Source organism: Malus sylvestris, chromosome 5 (assembly GCF_916048215.2).
Source record: "Malus sylvestris chromosome 5, drMalSylv7.2, whole genome shotgun sequence".
Taxonomy (NCBI): Eukaryota; Viridiplantae; Streptophyta; class Magnoliopsida; order Rosales; family Rosaceae; genus Malus; species Malus sylvestris.
Genome location: NC_062264.1, coordinates 37,519,885 through 37,537,954, shown reverse-complemented (window position 1 = coordinate 37,537,954; position 18,070 = coordinate 37,519,885). Strand labels below are relative to the sequence as shown.

At 39.4% G+C, this 18,070-nt stretch overlaps 2 protein-coding genes across 13 annotated transcripts in view; one reads left to right on the top strand and one right to left on the bottom strand.

The window, feature by feature from the left end:
* The window catches only part of LOC126623256 (phosphatase IMPL1, chloroplastic-like), a 35,052-nt gene that overhangs the window by 7,275 nt on the left and 9,707 nt on the right, over positions 1 to 18,070 (bottom strand). For 3 of the 12 annotated variants that reach the window (XM_050292077.1, XM_050292081.1, XM_050292080.1), the window contains one exon: positions 2,191 to 2,292. The exons of 1 other annotated variant lie outside the window; for it this stretch is intronic. In XM_050292077.1, coding sequence (XP_050148034.1) covers positions 2,191 to 2,292 — 102 coding nt within the window. Of the gene's footprint in view, positions 1 to 2,190; positions 2,293 to 2,941; positions 3,041 to 3,124; positions 3,214 to 3,617; positions 3,752 to 4,005; positions 4,074 to 4,574; positions 4,969 to 18,070 lie in introns of those variants that run through there. 8 more of the 12 variants (XM_050292082.1, XM_050292083.1, XM_050292087.1 and 5 more) reach the window with 8 other exon arrangements.
* Positions 362 to 1,374, top strand: LOC126623257 (lectin-like). The gene is made up of 2 exons (XM_050292090.1): positions 362 to 766; positions 853 to 1,374. The coding sequence occupies exons 1-2, from the start codon at positions 633 to 635 to the stop codon at positions 1,223 to 1,225; spliced, it is 507 nt and encodes a 168-aa protein (XP_050148047.1). The 5' UTR covers positions 362 to 632; the 3' UTR covers positions 1,226 to 1,374.

Below are 18,070 nucleotides of genomic sequence, written 5' to 3'. Positions count from 1 at the left end.
CCCCCACCACCACCACCCCTATCATTGCTAACCCCACCACCCCCACCGCCCCTACCAACCCCGCCCGCATCTCCGCCCCCACCACCTTTGCCCGCATCCCCGCCTGCACATGAAGCCAAGCTGAGTTCCTCTAACCCCGCGGCCGTAGGAGCACAGCAGGTGAATCAGCTCCCACATAACTACAAAGCCATTGTAAAAGATTCCGACTCACCTATCAACGAGCCCTCCCCTAGAGAACTCCTTGAGGAGCTCCAAAAAGGAATTTTTTTAAACGAAATGAAAAAGGTGAAATTCTTGCATCCAACTTTCTGACAATTTTAAATTATTTTTCCTCTTTGTTTTCCAATTACTACGTAAAATTGTTCTAATTCTTAGTAAAGGGTAGCTCCAAATGAACAAAACTAAAGCTGCAAGTCATCGAGAAATGATTTTTGCACGCTCATTTTCTCCCTTTGGACACACTTGTTTGTTTATAATGCCTTTGAATATTTGTATAAACCAAAGGAGAATCAAAGGACATAAATAAAACAGGGTGCGCAAAAGAAAATAGGTGTGCAAAAGAAGAAAATGGGTGTGCGGAAATCATTGCCTTAAATATAGCAAAAGATCAATTCTTAGTACAACTTGAAAATATGAACAAACTGTTATTGCAGAAATATTGGGTTGATAAGAATTCCAACAACTGTTTTACGGTGTATGCAAGAGATCTCTTGATCACTTGGGGCGGAGATGGTCGTTACTGGCGCTGGAACACCGTAGAAGACGGGTATCAAAAACTTCAATCCGTATATCACAATTGGTTATTGATAACTGCTATATAGTAATCGGTCCTAACTTAGGGTTTAAATGCAGTGATGACCGCATTGATGCTGCTGAACTGTTAGATGCATGTTGGCTAGAAGTGCACGGGAAGTTTGAAACCGCATACCTGTCACCCGGAACTCTCTATGAAGTTGTGTTTGTGGTCAAGCTGAATGCTAAAGAATATGGATGGGAAGAACCAGTCGAAATCACTCTCGAAACCCCTGCTGGTGACAAGCACACTCGTAAGGTTGATCTGATGCAAAAGCAGAGAGGAAAATGGGTTGAGATCCCAGCCGGCGAATTTAGAGCATCGCCTGAGCAGTATGGCTACATGATTTTTTCACTCCGTCAACTTAGTGGGCAATGGAAGAAAGGGTTTGTTATCAAGGGTGCCGAAATTCGTCCTAAAACTAATAAATAAGTTACAGAGTACTCGGCAACTTTGCTTATGAGCAGAGAAATAACGTTCTAGTTTTTTTTTTTTTTCCTTTTAATGAAGCAAAATTAAAGGAATGTATATGTAAGAAATGATGGGAATAGAATAATGAAAGGGAGATACAATTTTAACTACTGCCCAAAATTCACATTTTTCTTTCTGCTTTAGTAGAGTGACTGCAGTGATTTCACATAGGATCAATTCTTGACCAAAAAGATCGATCCATCAACGTTATCGACAATTATTTCTGAATTAGATCAATTCAAACCTACTCCACTTGCCTAAAGCAACATAGGAAAACATGTTATGCTGTGATTAAAACCCTAAAGCAATATTCATATCAGCAAAGGAAGACATGCTGCAATAAAATCTATAATGTGCGCTTGAAATGTGACTTACAGCGAACGTCACCAATGCAACAATGAGAGACCACCATCCTGTGGAAGATATGTTCTCGGCACGATTGGCAAAAACAAAGAAAAAAGAACTGAGAGGTGCATCAAATGTCTGTTGTGTAATCTTCGGGCTTGTACCACAAAGAGAAATCAATTTCTTTGCTCTTCAACTTCTCTGTTGCAGGTGCAATCCTCTCTAAAAGCTGCATTTTACAAGAATTAATTTCTAGAATTTTTTTATTTAAAACCACTAGTAAATTTAAAATGATTACAATCTACGGCATCTGCTCTACTACTCACTCCCCCCGACCTACCCTAACCTGAAAATTGGAGAAAGGGAAAGGAAAGCTTGCCACTTCATGAGTAGAAACATACATCAAGTTAAGTAAACTGAATTAGCCCTTGACTCTCCATAAATGATTATATAACTAGTGAACAAGATTAGTGGTAGTAATGGAAAGGCAATGAAAAGTTAAGATCATGCATATATAACCATGGTTTGATCTTAACACTTGAGATTCTGTAATTAGATTCTGGATAAAGCAGAAGACTAACCTTGCCATGCAGCACACCATTGGATACCAAGACAGATCTATCAACTACAGAAATTTTTCCACCATCCATGCACGTAACCTTTCCTCCAGCCTCTTCAACTATCTGCTCAAAATTGCAATACCAAATTCTATGAATAATTAAAATCACCCATCTGGTCACCATGATTCTGCTGAGAGACAAGTGAACTATAATTTTCATGCATCAGTTTAAGCATCTTGTCACGAGATTGTCTGAAGCAGCACTTCCAAAGACTTGCCATAAAAACATAAAAGATATATCTAATGACAGAAAGTCTAGTATTTGTATGTTCTTCCCGTACAAACTATTCATACTGGAACTGAACTGTCAATTGGTATATTATTTTGTTACGTGCTTGATTTCCGATGGATACTTTGAGTTATCACAACTCTTTCCAAGTATTAAGTTCATCTAGAAAAATTAAAAAAGAACTAAACCATGCGTAACAAAGTATCAATTATTAGTTAGGCTCTCGTAACTAAGTAAAAACAAAAACATATTGAAAAGAAAAACCTGAACAATATATTATATAATGCAAATAAAAAATCAGACCAAATTGCCTTGGGGGGAAAAACTAAAATTGAGAGAGCAAACAAAATTCTCTGCCGATGTATTATGTTTCAACAAAACCAAAACATGAAGGTATTCAATTGAGTATTATAACAATAGACTTCCAAATATTATTATTACACAAACACCTAACACATGAGTTTGTGAGAAAACAAAATATTACCAAAACACCAGCTGCCATATCCCACGGCTTTAGTCGATATTCTCAGTAAGCTTCTACAATCCCGAGAGCTACATGGCACATGTCTACTGAAGGGGAGTACTGGAAAATCAAATAGATATCTTAACATATAATGGAATCATGCAAGCAACATGTCAAATAAAATCTACTATATGTGATCAGTACCACGGCAGCAGCAACAGGTTTTCCTTGAAATAAAACTCCAACAGAAACTGCAAAGCTAGGATAACCATGTGCGAAATTTGTTGTTCCATCTACGAAGATATCAGAGGTTAGATAAGACAAAACTAAGAATTGTCAGGTTACTCTTATAAAAGGTATCTGGATATAAAACGCTACCCCAGCACCACCCTAATAGCTCATTCCAATTTCATAACAGCCATCAGAAAGTTCATCTCTAAACATTCCTATATGTATGAGTATATGAACTTCCGGCTATATACATAAACATATATTTACTAATTAAGTAATTTTGCTACTATTAGTTATGGAAAAAGTAAAAGTCAAAAGTATTGAGGCAAGAATTATGAAGGCTGAAAAATTTACAGTAAATAATGTTCCGAAACACCAATTTCATGAAACCATATCATACTTGATGGAGTCTTGAAAAACCCAATATGCACAAGCACACCTATACTGCACCGTAGAAGATACTAACCTAAAGGATCAATGCACCACAAATAATCAGATGATGCATCTCAAGTTATTCCACCCTCCTCTCCAAGAATAAGGTGATCTTCAAAGTTCTTTCTCACAACTTCTAAAATTGTGGCTTCGCTCTTTTTATCTGTGCTGCAAATAGTTTTCATATCACACGAAAATTCATGCTAGGCTATTATAAGAATAAGAACGGAACACATGATAAATGAATTTTCCTTCATGATTAGTGAACCTTGCTTGTAAAAGGTTCGACCTTTACATGTAACTTTCAACCTCTACATGTAAAGAGTCAAACTTCTACTCCATTCTAGAAGGTGTTATCACTACAAGTCAATTGAAGCATCAAAACATACACACTAATGAAAGCATGTCGATTCGGTTCTTACTCAGTGACCAAGTCCGTTACTCCTTTATAGGTGACATTCCGAGGCTTATTAACAGCATTCATCACAACCTGAAAAGAGACGGAGATAACATAAGCTATAAGAAGTTCATGATGATTCAGTAATGGACAACACGGCAAGTATTACACATAACGCGACGAATCAACATACTTTCTAGCAGCAAAACTATATCGTATTATATCACACCGGCAATGTTTTTCTCCTTTATTACCTCTTTTTTGTGAAAATATTTTGACCATGTGTAGTTGCCAACTCCTATCAGGATGAAATTTAACAACTTTCATTCCTTAAACATATATTTAACGGAAAAAAAAGGCGTTGCCAGAGTAAAATAACACTCTCAGAGTAAACAAAGGCATGACCAAAAGCCAACAATGCTTCCAAAATCAAATTACCATACTCAACAGGATTGAAAAAAAACCAAAAACGAAAATTCAAGCATTCCCCACAAGAATCAAAAGCAAATTCCATCTGGATTCTTCTTTAAATTAAATTATTTACGCAATGCCGGCACATTCAAAGAATTACAAAAACAGAGCTAAAGAGCAAACCTCAGCGCCAGTCTCAGCGGCCTTCTCAACCACTCCAACGAGCTGACCAATTGGAATTGGTCCGGTTGATTTGGCGCCAACTTTCACATACAGCTCGTGGTTTGGAATTCCAGACAACACGGCCTTTGTGCAGAGACTTCTCGTCGGTTTGGCAATCGAAAGTCCAAATCTTAGAAACCCGCGTTGCAATTTTTGCTTTGGATTCAGAAAAAGTGAGTAACTTGGTTGATTGGGAGGTAAAATTGATCTGGGTATCTGAGAAATTCTGAGAGGAACGTTTGTGGAGAAAACCAGGGACCTGCCCGTTGAACTGTATGAAGATTAGGTGTTGGTATTCCTCAGTATTATTTTGCAGTGCGTTTCTGCCACGAAATTTGCTAAAGGGAACCGGGTGATGAAGGTGGAAGCATCTTTTTGTATTCCACGCACTTTGGACACTTGTCCATCCCATTTTTTAATTTTTACCTTTTCCTTTTCTTTCTTTTGCTTGCATCGGTTTGTAACATTTACTTGAGCATAAAAAAATTATTGATCAAATCCCTCATACTTTTTGGGCGTGTGGTCATTGATTAAGGTGTTAATTATTTTGTATATACAAATTCATCAACTAAAGACGAATGGTTTTTGCTAATGCAATAATCACTTACAAATTTAAATATTACTTTATAAATGAGAATAATATATGACATGTGATGTCTTATATGAGAATGAAGGCTATTTAATAGAATATATACGATAAACAAACAAAAGTTTTAGCATATGGAATAAACGCTTTATTTGAAAGTACTTTCCAATTTACAGGTCCTGCCTTGAGGGTAACCGAGTAAAATGGTGGGGGGCCTCCAATTATGGGAGCCTAATTTTTTTTTTATACATCCTGAATATAACATTTAAATATAGAAAATGTAAAAGATGTCATAATGAGTTGTTGATACAGTGGGAATAGTTCTTCAACATCTAGAGTTAAAAAACCTAAGTCTCTTTACAATCTATTTTCTTTCCGCTTCTCAATCTTTACATTTCTATTGAATGTTTAAATCAATTATTACATGGATGGTCTTGAAGTCTTGAACATTATAATTTGAGGTAACATTCAAAAATTTATTATTTAGCTAGATTATTCTAATACTCAATTCGTTAGTTGATGTTGATTTTAGAAGGAAAACAAGAGAACTAATTGCATGTGGCCCAATATCTTAATGGGTGTTGGGTTTCCACACATGCATCCCAGGTTCAAAACTTCTCCCGTCCCCCAAATTATTGTAATAGTTTTGAACCATCGCCCTCCTTAATAATAATAATTTTAAAAAAAAACAAGAAAACTAATTGGTGTTGTTGAATTTATTATATTCTTCAATCAAGTTTTATTGTTATTTATAATTTTGATTATCAAGTTTTATTGCTATGCACTCTCAATCTTAGACTTATGACTGCAAACACTTAGTACATTTGCGTCTAAAAATGTGAGATGAGTAATATTTAAGTAATGTTTGTATATTTTTTAATAATATTAATTTTTTAATAATATTTAATATAGACATAAACTTTTTATGTATTTAACAAATTCTTTTTATACATATCAAATACAAAAAGTCGGGAATCCAAAAACTTTAGCAAAAAATTCTTAGGTCAATCTAGTGCTTTCCCATATGGTCGAAATTCCAAATTAAAAGAAAAGGAATTCATGTTTAATTGCTTATCATGCTTTCCCACATGGTCAAAATTCCAAAGTAAAAGAAAAGGAGTTCATGGCAATCTTGTCCTCATCCTGACGTTGCTGACTTGTGGAATTGACTAGTTTAGCCATGTCTTCCTATCTATATAAAGTAAAAACATAATTGATGAACTACATAAAGAGATAGGGGTTAGTCGCTCTCATCATCAACCATCTATCCCCCAATCCACAACGCCCTTTACTGTTCCGTCCGGAACAGTAGTTATTTACTCTCTCCCCTCGACTCCCTCTTCCACCCTCCCCCCCCAGCTCGCACAAGAAGCCAAGCCGACTCCCTTTAACCCCTCGCTTGTTACAACCCAACCGGCGCCGGAGAATCAACCAGAAACGGTAGCTATGAAAGTGAGAGAAGGTGATACGATAGAGAGAGAACCAAAAGAGAAATATAAACTGATTTTTTCCAAAAGTTTTCATTACAATAATTTCGGGAGCATGTATAACTCACATGCCTGCAATTCCCCATTACAAAAGTGCCACATGGACAATGACTGACAATTACTGAAACCTTCTACTAAGTATTGGCCCATTACAATCGAACCCCATACTTTTAACCCCTTACAATTACGCCTTTAAACTACCTTACACTTTAGTCCTCACTACTATTAACTAAAATCTCACTGTGACTAAGGCAATCACGATTAGTTCATAACAATACCTTCCCCTTAGAGAACCTTGTCCACAAGGTTTCAGAGAGGAAATGAGGGGTATTTGGCTTTGAACTCATCAAAATCCTCCCAGGTCGCCTCTGATTCCTCTTACTATTGCCACTGTACTAGTAATTGAACTCCAGCAACATCTCTTTTCTTATAGATTCTCCTTGCCAACACTGCGACAAGTACATTCCCTACCAACCCATCTTCAACAACCTGTGGTAGGACAGTCTGTGGTGTCACTCTAGTTCCCAGGTGTTTCTTCAATTGACTCACATGGAACACAGGGTGGATTTTTGTGTTTGGTGGTAGGTTCAGTTTATAGGCCACATTTCCAACCTTCTCACAAATCTCATAAGGACCATAGTATCGTGGCAGAAGCTTATGGTAGTTGTGAGTAGGGTATAAAAAATCGATAATATCGGCGATATTTCGCCGATATTATCGTTTTTTTCGGAGTCCGATATTTCCACACACGTCCAATAGGTTTTCGTCAAAATATCGCGATATTATCGATATTATCGATATTATCGATATTATCGATAATATCGTGATATTACCGATAATATCGCGACATTTTAGAAATCAACCCAGAAATCAACCTCAATCTTGTTCCAATTGCAGATCAAGAAACAATCAAAACAGATTCAACCCCAATCTTGATAAACCCTAGAAATCAACCCAGAAAAAAAAATCGAAATAAAACCTTATATTTTGAAATCAACCCAGAAATCTCATCGTTCATTCCGGCGGCTGCTTTTTCTACGACTGCTTCGTTCCTTCCGCTCCCTGGAGCTTCGCCGGAGAGGAGTTGCGACTATCGAAACCATTGGACTCAGTATACGATGCAAAATCGTTGTCAAATCTTCTGCGGCGACTTTTGGATAACAACAACGTCGACAACTCTTGGATGACGACGACGGTGCCTCCTTCATACTTCTACAGAAGGAGAGGCAAGAGTCTCGACGACGGCACCTCCTTACTTCTGACGACAACGGCGCCCCTTTTTTCTGCGGTGACTCTTAGATGACGACGATGGCGTCTCGACGACTGTGGAGTCGAGACTGAGAGCGATGAGATTGGGAAATCGAGACTGAGAGAGATGAGATTGGGTTCAGACTTGAGAGAGTTCGAGAATGTGTGTGCGTGTCTGTGAATCAGAGATTCAGAATGAGAGACGGAGAGGAGAGGACTGAAAAACTTAAGTTGGATTGGACGGTTGAGATTAAATCTCAACCAATCCGACGGTCCACATAATTCTTAAACCTATTTAAATTAAACATATATTTTATAAATGTCTCTGTGTGCGTGTGTGGTGGCGTGTGAGAGTCTCTGACTCTATGTATGTGTGTGGTGGCGTGTGAGAAAAAAAAAGCATTCAAATAATTCATAGGGAACTTTAACAAAAAGCTCCTGGTACTGTTCACTTTAACGAAAAACCATATTTTTACACTAAAAAGTCAATCTTGGTACTATTCATTTTACCCTTTATTTTGTCCTTATCGTTAAAACTCAAAGTTTTCAAGCCATTTTCATTAGTTTTACTTAATTCATAACCTTGTCTCTGACTCTCTGTCTCTGACTCTTGACAACTTTTACAACTTTTGACAAGATAAAAAGTAATGGTGGTTTCATCAAGATTCTAAATCACTCATGTATCTTACCCTGCAATGTATAAAGTGTAAAATATTGTAGTAAATCATTATATATAAATGATTATGATGTGTTTAATCTTTTTTTCATTAATTACTACATATTTTCTACACTCACAGTGTTTGCCAGCTCGCTGTATAATCAACTTAAATCAGTTAAATCCATCATGCAATGCATTTCCTTCCAATTTTTTGTGATAAACTAATAGATAATTGACTAAATAAACATCCTGCAAAGTTTCAATATAAATTTCCAAGTTTTTCTTACAATTTCCATGGTTTCCATGTAATTTTTATCGATATCGATATTATACCGATATTTCCATCGATATTTCCGTGTTTTCGGACTACCGATATTTCTGATATTACCGATATTTTCTTCCTTGGTTGTGAGGAGATAGGGTCTGCAATTGATAAGGAATCAGTTTCAGATAACAAAATCCCCAACTTCAAATTGCCTCTCCATTCTTTTCTTATCTTGCTGCATCTTCATGCGATTCTGAGCCATTTCCAGGTTGTGTTTTAGCATGGATAAGACCTTATCCCTTTCCATTAAACCTTGTCCCACGGCTTCCACTCTTGCAGTACCGAATTCATAGGGTATAACTTGGGGAGAAGGATAACCACAAACAATTTCGAAAGGTGTGAATTTGGCAGATGAGTGGTAGGAAGTGTTAAAGCACCACTCGGCCCAGGGAAGCCATTGTACCCACTTCTTTGGTTGACCTCCGACAAAACACCTCAAATAGGTCTCAAGACACCAGTTCATCACTTCAATTTGCCCATCAGTTTGTGGATGGTAACCAGAGCTCATACACAGTTTGGATCCTTGTAATTTGAACAATTCCCGCTAAAAAGCACAAACAAAAATAGGATCTCGATCACTGACCACTGAGTTTGGTATGCCATGAAGTTTCAACACATTGTCAATAAAGGCCTGAGCCACTGTGATTGCCGTGTATGGGTGGGACATTGCTATGAAGTGAACACTCTTGGACAGCCTGTCAACCACCACTAATATCACAGATTTTCCTTTGCATAAAGGCAGTCCTCCTATGAAAGCCATGATGATGTCTGTCCAAACTCTTTGGGGGATAGGCAAAGGTTGCAACAACCCTGGTGGAGAAATGGTTTCCACCTTGTTTTGTTGGCACACTTGACATTCTGCCACATAAGTCTTGATATATCTCTTCATTCCCTGCCAATACAAGCCTCTCTTGACCATTTGGTATGTTTTAAGTATTCATTGGTGACCAGTAGAATGAGTACAATGGTATTCGGCTAAAATTTTCCTTTTCCGCTCAGAGTGGGGACTCAACACCACTCTGTGCTTGTAAAGCAAAAATCTGTTGTCAATAGTGTACTTTCCCAAAGAAGAATCACTTGTGCCATTTAGTGAAGAGTCAAGAACTTCTTTTTTCTTTGTTTTGACCCACTCATCTTGTTCAGTGTTTCTTCTTAATTCGTCAATCCATCCATGGTATGGGTAAGAAATGGCATAGCATGCTCCCGTTAACTCCAACGATTCTTGTAGCCTAGGCACCCCATGTAACCTGGATAAGGCATAGGCTGCTGCATTTTGGGAGCCATTTTTGAACTGTATCTCATAATCTTACCCCAACAATTTAGATACCCATTTCTGTTGGAATGTAGTATTAGCTTGTTGGTGTAGAAAATATTTAAGACTGTTATGATCAGTCTTAATTATGAAATGTCGTCCTTGCAGATAATTTTGCCACTTTCGTACTGCATAAACCACTGCAATTAGTTCTCTTTCATAAGTGGAGAGTGCTTGATTTCTTGACCTAGTGACTGGCTTGAAAAAGCAATAGGCTTTCCTCCTTGTTGTAGTACAGCTCCAATACCACAGCCTGAGGCATCACACTCTAATTCAAAAGGCTTGGAGAAATTTGGTAGTGCTAACACATGTGGAGAAACCATAGATGTTTTAAGCTTGTCAAAAGCTTGTTGAGTTTTGGCATTCCAATGAAATCCATCCTTCCTTGTCAAGTGGTATAAGGGCTGGCAAATCTTGCCAAAGCCTGGTACGAATTTTCTATAGTAGCCTGTTAAACTCAGAAACCCCATGAGTTCCTTGACGTTTCGTGGTGCAGGCCAACTTTGTATAGCTTCAATTTTTCGAGGGTCAGGTGCCACTCCTTCCTTAGAGACAATGTGACCCAAGTACTCAACTCTATTTTGTCCAAATGAGCATTTAGATTTCTTGAGGAAGAGTTTATTAGCCTGTAATATCTCAAATACCATCTGCAAATGGGCTAAATGGGATTCCCAGGTCCGACTATAAACAAGAATGTCATCAAAGAAGACTAACACACATTTTCTCAAATGGGGTTTGAATAAAGCATTCATTAAACTTTGAAATGTGGCAGGAGTGTTTGTAAGCCCAAAAGGCATAACTAGGAACTCATAGTGTCCTTCATGAGTCCTAAATGCAGTTTTTTCAATGTCCCCAGGTTGCATTAAGATCTGATGATATCCAGATCGTAAGTCTAGCTTAGAGAAATAGAGAGACCCATGCAACTCATCCAACAGATCATCAACAAGGGGTATGTGATATTTATCCTTAATAGTGAGGGCATTGAGCTCCCTATAGTTAATGCACATTCACCAAGTGCCTTCTTTCTTTTTTACGAGTAACACAGGGAAAGAAAATGGACTATGGCTTGGCCTTATGAAACTTGCCTCCAGCAACTCCTGAACTATCTTTTCTATTTCCGTTTTTTGTAATGGACCATAGTGGTATGGTCGGATGTTTAGGGGTTTGGCACCTTGCACCAAAGGAATATGGTGATCATGGTCTATCGGTGGGGGAAGCTTGGTAGGCAAGACAAAGAGTGCCTCAAACTTACCCAAGAGTTGTTGCAGCTCCTGCAACTGCACTGAATTTAAGTCATAAGATTCTAGTTTCTCTTCTTCCATGGAATACAAAAGTAACCCCAAGTTAGAGTTAACTAGCTCTTTATCCAAGTGGTGCAGCGAGACTTCTTGAATGACTGAGGCATTTGAAGAATGGTGGGACAACTTATAGGTTTGGTGGTCCTTAGTGAACTCCATAGTGAGTAGTTAGAAATCCCATAACACAAGGCTCACTGTGGAGAGCCATTACACCCCTAACACTACATCACAACCCCCAGAGACAAGGAATACATATCTGTAAGACAATGATACCCTGCAAGAGACAATTCCACAGCCTTGCAACAACCAGAACTTGTAACTTTGCCTCCATCAGCTATCATGAGCTGAAAAGCCTTGGTAGTTTCTGCTTGCCATCCCCATTGTTTAAGCAATTTGGAATCAACAAAGTTGTGTGAATTACCCGAGTCAAGTAAAATTTTCACGGGGTGACCATTAATCTGACCAAGCACTTTCATAGTGTGTTTTGTAGAGCCTCCATCAATGCCATAAAAAAGCACATTCACTAAGTTCCATGCGCTGCAACTCAGGGTGATTGGCCTCTATATTGTATTCTACAACTTCAGAATCCATCACATCCATCATCAATAGTTGCTTAAGACCACACTTATGTCCCATTACCCATTTATCAGTGTAAAACCAGCATTCCCCTCGCGCTCTCTTCATCTGGATCTCCTCTGAGGTTAGTTTCTTAATAGCAAGGTTGATAGTGTGTGGCATAGTATGGGAGGAAGGTGGAACAATGGTTGAAAAGGGTTTAAAAGCTGTATGGTTTCAAGATAGGACCGATTTTAGCTCCGTAAGCTTGGTATCAAGCTGCACCGCAATGGCAATCGCCTCATGGACATTTGCTGGTTTTCACAATTTGACATCATAACAAAGTTCCTTTTTCAACCCCCTAAAAAGCAACTTCGTAACATAAAAGGGCTAATCTCAGGTAAGCGAGTAGCTAAGCGGTGAAATTCAGCGATATAATCACGAAGAGTACCGAGCTGTGAAGTTTGAAGAGAGCCTCGGCACTATCGTCGAAAGCAGATGGTCCAAACTCGCGACAAAGGGCTTTTGTAAACTCCGACCAAGTGGGGGTGATGGTGATGCAGTCCATCCAACGGAACCAGTGAAGAAGCTTACATTCAAAATGAAAGGAGGCCGTGAGAACACGTTAAGCATCTGGGATCCTATAGAAGGAGAAGAACTGTTCGGCTTTGTAAATCCAAGCAAGGATATCATCACCGTCAGTGAATCTGTGAAAGTCGAGGTGCTGTTGCCACGGCGGCCATGGATTCGGAGGGCCAGGATGAGGCGGTGGTGGGATCTGAGCCAGCTCATGAGGAACAGGTGGATCTGAATGAGGTGGGATGGATGAACCTTCACCCTCACGACGAAAGATGAGTTCATGAGTGAGCTCGCAGCGAAACTGCTCAAAATACACCGGAAGGCGCGCATTGAGTTGGGCTGGAAGCTTAGCATCAAAAGTGGAATTCACTGCCTCACGGATGATCGAAGGAAATTCAGATTCAAAAGCAGCAAAGCGGGCATCCATGGTGGAACGAGTGATGGGTTTGGGACGGGGCATACATGGATAGGAAAATCCAGGAACGGAGGGTGATACCAATGTTACAACCCAACCAGCGCCGGAGAATCAACCAGAATTGGTAGCTATGAAAGTGAAAGAATGTGATAGGATAGAGAGAGAACCAAAAGAGAAATATAAACTGATTTTTTCCAAAAGTTTTCATTACAATAATTTCGGAAGCATGTATAACCCACATGCCTGTAATTCCCCAATACAAAAGTGCCACATGGACAATGACTGACAATTACTGAAACCTTCTACTAAGTATTGGCCCATTACAATCGAACCTCATACTTTTAACCCCTTACAATTACGTCTTTTAACTACCTTACACTTTAGTCATCACTATTATTAACTAAAATCTCATTGTGACTAAGGCAATCACGATTAGTTCATAACATCGCTCAAACTAAAAGTGAAACTGACTCCTCTTAACCCCGTGGCCGAACCAGAAGCGAAGCCGACTCCCCCTAACCCCGCAATCGAATCACTGTGACTAAGGTAATCAAGATTAGTTCATAACATCGCTCAAACTAAAAGTGAAACTGACCCCCTTAACCCCGTGGTCGAACCAGAAACGAAGCCGACTCCCCCTAACCCCGTGGTCGAACCAGAAACGAAGCCGACTCCCTCTAACCCCGCAGCCAAACCAGAAGCAAAGCTGACTCCCTCTAACCCCGCAGCTAAACCAGAAGCAAAGCCGACTCCCCCTAACCCCGCACCACACTAGAAGAAAAACCGACTCCTCATAACCCCGCAGCCGCACCAGAAGCAAAGTCAACTCCTTCTAACACCGCGGTCACAACAGGAGCAAAGCCGACTCCCTCTAACCCTACAGCCGCACCAGAAGTAAAATCAACTCTCCCTAACCCCGCGACTGCACAAGAAGCAAATATGACTTTCTCTAACCCTACGGCCACAGCAGAAGCAAAATCAACTCCCTCTAACCCCGCAGCCGTTGGATCACAACAAGTGAAGCAGCTCCCACATAACTATAAAACCATTGTAAAAGATTCTGACTCACTTATCAACGAGCCTACCCCTATAGAACTCTTTGAGGAGTTCCAAAAAGGAATTTTCTTAGATGAAATGAAAAAGGTGAAATCCCTGCATCCAATTTTCTGATAATTTTGAATTTTTTTTCCTCTTTGTTTTTTAGTTACTGCGTGAAATTGTTCTAATTCTTACTAAAGTTTGGCTCCAAATGATCAAAACTTAAGCTGCAATTCATCGAGAAATAATTTTTGCACGCTCCTCTTCTCCCATTGGACACACTTGTTTGTTTATAATGTACTTGAACATTTGTATAAACCGAAGGATAATCAAATGACAAAAATAAAACAGGTTGTGCAAAAGAAGAAAATGGGTGTACTTAAATCATTTGCCTTAAATATATCAAAAGACCAACTCTTAATACAACTTGAAAATGTGAACAAACTGTTATTACAGAAGTATTAGGTTGATAAGAATTCCAACAACTGTTTTACGGTGTATGCAAGAGATCTCTAAATCACTTAGGGCGGAGACAGTCGTTACTAGCGCTGAAACACCGTAGAAGACAGGTATCAAAAGCTTCAATCAGTATATCACAATTGGTTATTGATAACTGCTATTTAGTAATCGGTCATAAATTGGTTATTAATAATGCCACAGAGAATTCATAGTTACTTGATATTAAGAATGACAAGAATAAATGGTGGCAGGTTCACTTGGCAATCCTTGAAACCTGGATTAGTCGGGGTTGTGACTACCTGGTTTGGCATTGGGTCAAGGGTGGTTGGTTCTCGATGTGCTCGAGGTACCACCAGCAACGTTTGCATGGGGTGCCAAGTACTACAAGGCCTCCCTTCATCCCTCAGCAAATGGGAGAGTTCAATTGGTATGAGGTTTGGAAGATGCATATTCGGCCGAAGGTTAAGTCTTTTTTATGGAGGGCTCTCAATGGTGTATTAACCACCAAGGTGACCCTATTTAAGCGGCTCTCATCCTTCTCTCCGATTTGTCCTATTTATAACGGGAAAGATGAGTCCGTGGAACATATACTTCTTTTTTGCCCGTGGTTTGGGCATTTGGTTTGGAGGCTCTCTTAACTATAGGGTTTCCAGAAGTCAAATCACTTCCCTTAATGGTTGGCTTCATGCGATGGCTTCAGTGCTGGTGGCTGTCAGTCATAGGTTTTACATGCTACCAGATTTGGAAAGCCCGCTGTACTATCTTTGCTTAAAAACCTTCATCTCCAGACTAAGTTATTCACTATATTTCTTGTGTGAGGAACACCTTTGTGGCTGCTAACCTCAAGGCTCGGGTTCATTCCCGTCCCGGTGTTATCCCCCAGCTTATTACTACTTGGAACCCTAATTCCCCTCTATTCATGAAAGTTAATGTGGATGTCAGCTGGTACGTGGCGACGAAGATGAGTTTCTTGGGGATTGTTCTTAAGGATCACATTTGGGGGTTTGTTGCTGCTTGTAGAAGTGTAATTATAGTGCCCTCGATGTTGACTGCGGAGGCATTGGTAGTGGCTGAGGGGTGTTTATTGGCTTAGGAATTAGGGTTTCCCAATGTAGTGGTTGAATCAAACTCGAATTAGGTCATCTCTTCTCTGTTGGGCTCGGTTCACCATGGTAGCTAGTTCAACTGGGAGAGTCTTTTGATGCTTGTCGCTGGTCTTGGACTTCAAGAACATTTAACTTGGCGACGAACATGGTTGCGTCGAGATCATTTCAGGAGATGGATGTTGGCACTTGGTCGTGAGTCCTCCATCTTCTTTGGTGCATGTTCTCAACTATGACGGTCTACCTTGTCCTCCTTCTAGTTAGTCATTCCTGGATTGTCGGGGGATGAGGCATTGCACTTAGTGCAGCGTCTAGGTGTCTTATCCCCTAAACGATCCAATTATTGTCTGTATTATGTTATACTCTATGTTAGCCATATGTTTTTCAGCTTTCCTTGTAATCAATTGGCATTATCCCTGGCAATGAATTTACCAGTTTCACCAAACAAAAAATAAATTAATTAAGGATTCAAATTGCACTATTTAAATGAATAATGTATTGGGGTGGATTTCAAATTATTTACAAATCTGCCACAGACTCTCTCTGCCGCTAATCTTGATGCACACGTGTTGATAATCGTGGTAAAGGGAAGAAGGATGGTAAAGTCTGCCTTTTCCATTTCCTTCTCGAACTCTCCTTGCCTCCTCCGTCCACGCAGACCCTGCGAGAACGACACAGACATTCTCACCTCCGTCATCTCCCTCCTATCGCCGCCGTCTCCCTTTTCTCGCCTCCGTCATTTTACTTCTCCTTTCTCTGTCTCTGGAATCAATCGATTTATTCGAAGATGATCGACATTTCTGAAATGATGTTTAAATACAGGGTTGTGCGTGTGCGGTCATGCTGATGATCGTGGAAGCCAGCAATTCTGCTTCTAGGACATAACCTCTACTCTGCTTCCATCTCCATTTTCTCTCCTCACATTCTCTCTCGAAAATCACCAACGACAGCACTGTGTTGCTAAAAAACCACCAAGTCGTTTAAAATCTCTTCAATTCATTCTCTCATAAACTACGAAACACAACGACCTCTTGTTGAAAAATCGTGAAACATCCAAAGAATTCAAGCATTCCCCACAAGAATCAAATGCAAGTTCCATCTAGATTCTTCTTCAAATTACATTATTTATGCAATGCCAACACATCCAAAGAATTACAAAAACAGAGCGCCAATCTTAGGATCAAGTTTACAAGGCTAAGTCATTTGCTACTGCAAAAATACAAGGAAACATTGAGGGATGATGATCCTGTCTTTTAGAGGATGTATATATGCTACGATGCTTGCATGAAGGGATTCATAGAAGAGTGTAGGACTGTGGTTGGGTGTGATAGCTGCAACATCAAAAGACCTGGACTTGGTTTCTTGATTTTTTTTTTTTTTAAGATGTTGGCATACTGCATGGAAATGGATGGATATTTATTACAGACAAGCAAAAGGGCTTGGGACTAGCTATTGAGAACTTAATCTCTAATGCAGAGCATAGACATTGTATTAGGCACCTTCATAGCAACTTCAGTTCCGATGGCCATGGTAATTCGGCACTAAAACAAAGCTTAGGGGCTGCAGCTAGGGCCACTACTGTTCCTACATGGCAAGCAGAGATAGATAAGATCTTGATGCTATCTGAAAGTGCATATAACTGGTTGGTAAAAAAAACTAACTAAAAATTGGAGCAGGTCACACTTCTCCATAGGTTCTAACTGTGGTATTTTGCTAAATAATTTGTGTAGTGCTTCAATTCTAAAACTCTAGAAGCAAGGGGCATGCCTATATTGATAATGCTACAGAAAATTCATAGTTACTTACAAATAAAAAGAGAAGATAAATGGCATCAGAAGGTTGGACCTAAAATTGTATAGATTTTGGAAAAGATTGCTCAAGAGAGTGGTTCATGCCTTGCTCAAAATGCCGGGGAGGCAAGTTTCAAGTGACACACATGTACGGGGCGCATTATGCAGTGGATTTAAATAGACACTCATGTTCATGCAGAAAATGAGATCTATGTGGTATTCCTTGTTGTCATGCCTTGGCCGCAATTACAAGACAACAGAGGAGTCCAATCGACTATGTAAACCCAGTATACAAAAGAGAAGCATAGTACAGAGCTTATGGGAAATTTATCTCCCCAATGCCTGGCTAAGATTTGCAGGAAAAAACTGGTAATAAACACATTAAGCCTCCTTATTACCGCAAGCAAACTAGAAGACCAAAAAAGAATAGGAATAAAGAGCAAGATGAGATACCAAAAGGTGCTACTAAATTGAAGAGGTATGATATAATCATTCATTACTAATCAGTTTGTGGCTCAGATGCTCATAATTTTTCCAAAGGCATATTTGTCCCCCTGAACTTGTATGGAGTTGCCGATTACCCCCTTGAACTAAAATTAAAGTT